This window comes from Cryptomeria japonica, chromosome 2 (genome assembly GCF_030272615.1).
Source record: "Cryptomeria japonica chromosome 2, Sugi_1.0, whole genome shotgun sequence".
NCBI lineage: Eukaryota > Viridiplantae > Streptophyta > Pinopsida > Cupressales > Cupressaceae > Cryptomeria > Cryptomeria japonica.
This window is the reverse complement of record NC_081406.1, coordinates 123,255,493-123,259,979: the sequence shown is the minus strand read 5'-3', so window position 1 is coordinate 123,259,979 and position 4,487 is coordinate 123,255,493. Positions and strand designations below refer to the sequence as shown.

General features: G+C 37.1%; 1 protein-coding gene across 1 annotated transcript; it reads right to left on the bottom strand.

Moving 5' to 3' along the window:
* Positions 1 to 411: 411 nt before the first annotated feature.
* Positions 412 to 2,844, bottom strand: LOC131039183 (rust resistance kinase Lr10-like). Its single transcript, XM_057971862.2, has 3 exons — positions 1,965 to 2,844; positions 1,795 to 1,824; positions 412 to 1,605 (listed from the first exon to the last, which is right to left on the bottom strand). The coding sequence occupies exons 1-3, from the start codon at positions 2,716 to 2,718 to the stop codon at positions 500 to 502; spliced, it is 1,890 nt and encodes a 629-aa protein (XP_057827845.2). The 5' UTR covers positions 2,719 to 2,844; the 3' UTR covers positions 412 to 499.
* Between the last annotated feature and the right edge of the window lie 1,643 nt (positions 2,845 to 4,487).

The following is a 4,487-nucleotide window of genomic DNA, read 5'->3' as shown; positions in this document are numbered from 1 at the left end:
CTTACCTGCAACTCAATGTTCTTCCTCCTTCCGGTTATATTCAGTAATACCATTCAAAAAAAAGCTGACCGCTTACGCGGTCAATACGCGCTCTGTCACCTATTTCAGAATTTTTTTTCTAACTAAACCAGTAACAGTCAAAATGATTGAAAAATTCTAAAGGTGCTGTTATATTAACTATCCAAGAGGGCATGCACCCCTAATATAATCTGTTTATTTTTGGCATTGAGGGGTGCACATTCATATAGATTTTGTTTCGATATCATTTTTTTAGACTAATCTGTTTTTCAAACTCTATTTTTTTTTTCAAAATGTTCTGTTTTTTCTTTAAAACAATTTTTACAATCTTTACACATAAAATAGAAATACATCAAATTTCTATTAATCCTTCTTCATCCTTTCATGTTGTTGCATATACAATCTTTTCTCTACGTTTTTAACTATATCTTAATAATCATTACAGAGACTTCTAAAGTCAATGCACGACTGAAGGGCAGTTTTACACCGTGGAAGAAAATTCTTCGCTAGAAGCTTGAGACGCAGGGGCCGAGTTGAAAGGCAGGGGAGGATTGCTCACATCATCACCATTTCCTTCCAACATTTGAACCACTCTGCTCATGCTTGGTCGATCTCTGGAGTTGTACTGAATGCACCATAATCCTACTTTGGCCAGTCTCGTCGCCTTTTCTTCGTCTTCCCATTTGATTTCTTCCTTTGCTCTTCCTCTCAACATCATCTCCATCTGCCCGTTCTGCATCAATTTGAATACCCACTCTGGAAGAAACAACTGACTGGATCGGCTTACTTGTAAATCAATATTCTTCCTTCTTCCAACAATCTCCAATAGTACCATTCCAAAACTGTAAACGTCTGATTTGTCTGTAACAGGTCCCAAATTTCTATTCCACACCTCTGGAGCAGCATATCCTGGCGTTCCTCTTGCGGCTGTCATTGATATATGGTCCTCTTTCTTCCCACAGAGTTTAGCCAGACCAAAATCAGCTACTTTTGGTGTGAAATCTTCATCCAGTAATATGTTGTGGGGTTTAATATCAAAATGAATTATACGCCGCTGACAATCTTGGTGTAGATATGCGATTCCGCGGGCAGTACCCAAAGCAATTGAATAAAGCTCTTCTCCGTTTAGAATTCTTCCTTTCTTTTCTCCGGCAAATATGAACTTCTCCAGAAACCCATTCACCATGTACTCATATATGAGCGCGCTTCTAAAGCCATCAAAACAATACCCCATCAGGCGAACCAGATGAGCATGATGGATCCTTCCAATGGTTGCAACTTCGTTCATAAACTGAGTTTCACTGTGTCTTGACTGATCCAGAATTTTGACAGCAACCAAATTGCCACGGGGAAGTTTTCCTTTATAAACCACACCGAAACCTCCTTCCCCCAATTTATCTGCGAACTTGCTGGTGATCTTCTTCAGTTGAGAATAAGAATATCTGGTGGGCATTTCATGAGCATAATCATCAAGGAATCGCTCCACTTTCGTAAGAGAAGGTTCCAGAGCGGCCGATGATCTCTTGCAACAAAAACTCACAATCAGTATCGCAGCTACGAATAAGACACCGCCTCCAATGGCCTCACCTGAAATCATATAAGAGGGTTTTGAATATCAGACATATGATCTATACTTACCTCACTGAGATACGAAGATATAGATTAGAGATAACGGCAGTCACCTATTATTCCAGTATATAAATCTACGGGAAAATCAGAAAATGAAGCAAAAATGGCTTATTTTTTTAGTAAGTATGAAAATAAAATGGCGCATACCTAAAATAATAGCTTTCTTACTCGACTTCCCTGCAACGCGTCAATTTCAATATTGTGAGAACTATGTGCTGGAATAATAAGGGATAAAGTAAGCTCCTCCAGTTTGTCCAGAGACACTACAATATTCGTTCATTTGCAATTTAATTAAGAAACAGAACTAGAAGTCTTACCATTGGAGCATTGCGAATAGGACATAGCATCGCAGTAGCAGAAAGATGAGGTTCTGAGATTACTACAATTTATGCTATCTATCGTGCAAGACTCGCAATATTTGCTAGCATGCCACGTTATATTGATCCCTTCGCCAGTAATCTGAGGCAGACGTTTTCCCAATTTTAAGTCAGTTTCATTCACGGCAATCCTGAAGTCCGATTCACAAACTATGTTCGAACCTGGAAGACTGTCATTATAGTATTTATGTTCATTACACATCAAATTGGGCGAGTACGGGTCTCCATACGACCCAGTGCAAAATGTTGACAGTGTTATATTTGCGTATCCATCTACAATATGGAATTGTATGGCACTCCAGAATTGATCATAGACGCTATCTGAGAAATTGCATGCATCTTGCTCAAATTGCTTGAATAATATCATCATGGTAGGGTAAGAATCTGGTACCACTGCTGCCGGGGATAAAATGTGGGGCTCCCGTATGTAGTATTGGTAGCCACCGATAGTAATTAGAGGCATCTTCGTTGCATTATCACACTTTACCTGAAGCTTAGGGTCACCGCAGCCGCTGCCAAACAGGCCAAATGGAAAATCCAAACTGTAATCCCCACAGCTGAAAACATCACACGCTTCATTACAGTGAAAGGCCAAGCATGATAATGAAATTGCGACAAAGAAGAGGAAGCGGCTTAAACGCAGAGCGTGGGGTTGGAGAAGAGTGAGAACCGTCTGAAGTGCTGCCATATTCATGCTATAGAACTGAAAGGAGGAACAAGGCAAAATGAGAAGCAGGGGAACATTAAAACGAAGGTAATAACAAAAAAAGTCAGTTGAAGACTAAAGAAAGGGGTAGGAGAAAGTGCGTAGAAAGAGATATCGAACACTACAGCAAAGGGGACGGTACTCCACAGTGAAAAATGCTAATTTGACCTCTTTTACTTGTAAAGACGCGGATTTGGTAGAAGTTAATTTCGTGACTCTTTCCGCGATGACGTATCGAACACGCCAAATCACGTTAAACCTTTTTAAGGTTGAAGATTCTATATAAATACTAAACATTTGCTAAATTGTCTTGAAAATACATTTGACAGCTAACAACTTATTATAGAGAGAGTTATAAATCAATATAAGTTGGTGCATTGGATTTGACATCATTTGAGATCTTGGAAAGAGTGATATAAAATTTGCTAAATTGTCTTGAAAATACATTTGACAGCTAACAACTTATTATAGAAATAGTTATAAATCATTACAAGTTGGTGCATTGGATTTGACATCATTTGAGATCTTGGAAAGAGTAATATAAAATCTGTGATCTTATAGTAGGTTTTTCTTCTTGTCATATGATGTTTTCTAAATTTTTAACAAGAGAAGTAAGATTCAAATACAAAATATATTCTGTTTCAAATGTAGTCAGAAGTTGATTACATGAGGTAAAAGAGTGCACAAGAAAAAATTAATACCGATTCTTTACCTTTCCATCCAATGGCCTAACAAAAATATTGATCCACATGTATTTATTATCAAACTCTTATTTTTCATAAATTCTCAAAATACTTCAACATGTGTATACCCTTCACAATGATTATTCCCATAGAACCTTGACATCAATTTGTAGATTGAAGATCTCATTGTTTGTCTTTCATAATTGTCTTATGAAATGTGAAGTTGCATGTAAATAGGATCAAATAGGACAACATGTTGTTTTCCTATAACAACATGATGTCTTTTATATTCTATAGCCTTGACTCTTTCTTCAAATTCCCTTTCAACCTCAAAAAAGAATACCCACCTTCAACTTCTTTTTAAGTACGAATGCTTGTATGTTTAAATGTGATTTTTTCTCTTGCGCTAAGCAACCAATAGCGATCACTTTGATTTAGTATTCTAATATGTATGAAAATCAGATGCTAGGCCTATGAATGCAAAATAAGATCTCAAATCTCCATAGCATGGCATTGGAACACAAATAGGCCTAACCTAAATCTGAAAAGGAGAGCTAAGCACTTGAATTTTGTTCCTTGTTACAATATAGGATTGATATCGTGAAGTCTGTGTGAATGAACTAGGCTAAATGATATAAGAATGATGAATTTCAATAATAACAATTAATTACAAGCTAGAAAAATAGTATAGTAGGCCAGATTTGAAAATAAGATACAAAGAGGAACTTATACCTAAAATTTGGAGCCGAAAGTGTTAAACATGGTTGGAGGGAACCCTAGTCCAAGGGGTGTCCAAATTGACATAAAGCAACATAAATATAGTTAGGAGGTCATGTAGGCTTGTCTCCCAAAAATCTAGCCAAAAAGAATTGGACACAGTTGGAGGGCATCCTAATCCTAGTGTTTCTACCTATTCAAAATCCGGTACTAATTGTCTTTGTCTATCCTACACTCCTATAACCTCCTCTACTATTGGATTTGAACATGTAGACATGAAAAAAAATATTAAAAAATGGCTGTGTTGTATAGGATCTTGCCTAAGTAAAATCCCATGTTGGTTTTCACATTTGCACA

Excerpts from the sequence above, each read along its gene's own strand:
- LOC131039183 (XM_057971862.2), bottom strand. The coding sequence starts at position 2,718 with ATGAATATGGCAGCACTTCAGACGGTTCTCACTCTTCTCCAACCCCAC. Across the intron at positions 1,825-1,964 it reads CTATTCGCAATGCTCCAATG|GGAAGTCGAGTAAGAAAGCT; the intron begins GTAAGACTTCTA and ends GACGCGTTGCAG. Across the intron at positions 1,606-1,794 it reads TAAGAAAGCTATTATTTTAG|GTGAGGCCATTGGAGGCGGT; the intron begins GTATGCGCCATT and ends ATATGATTTCAG.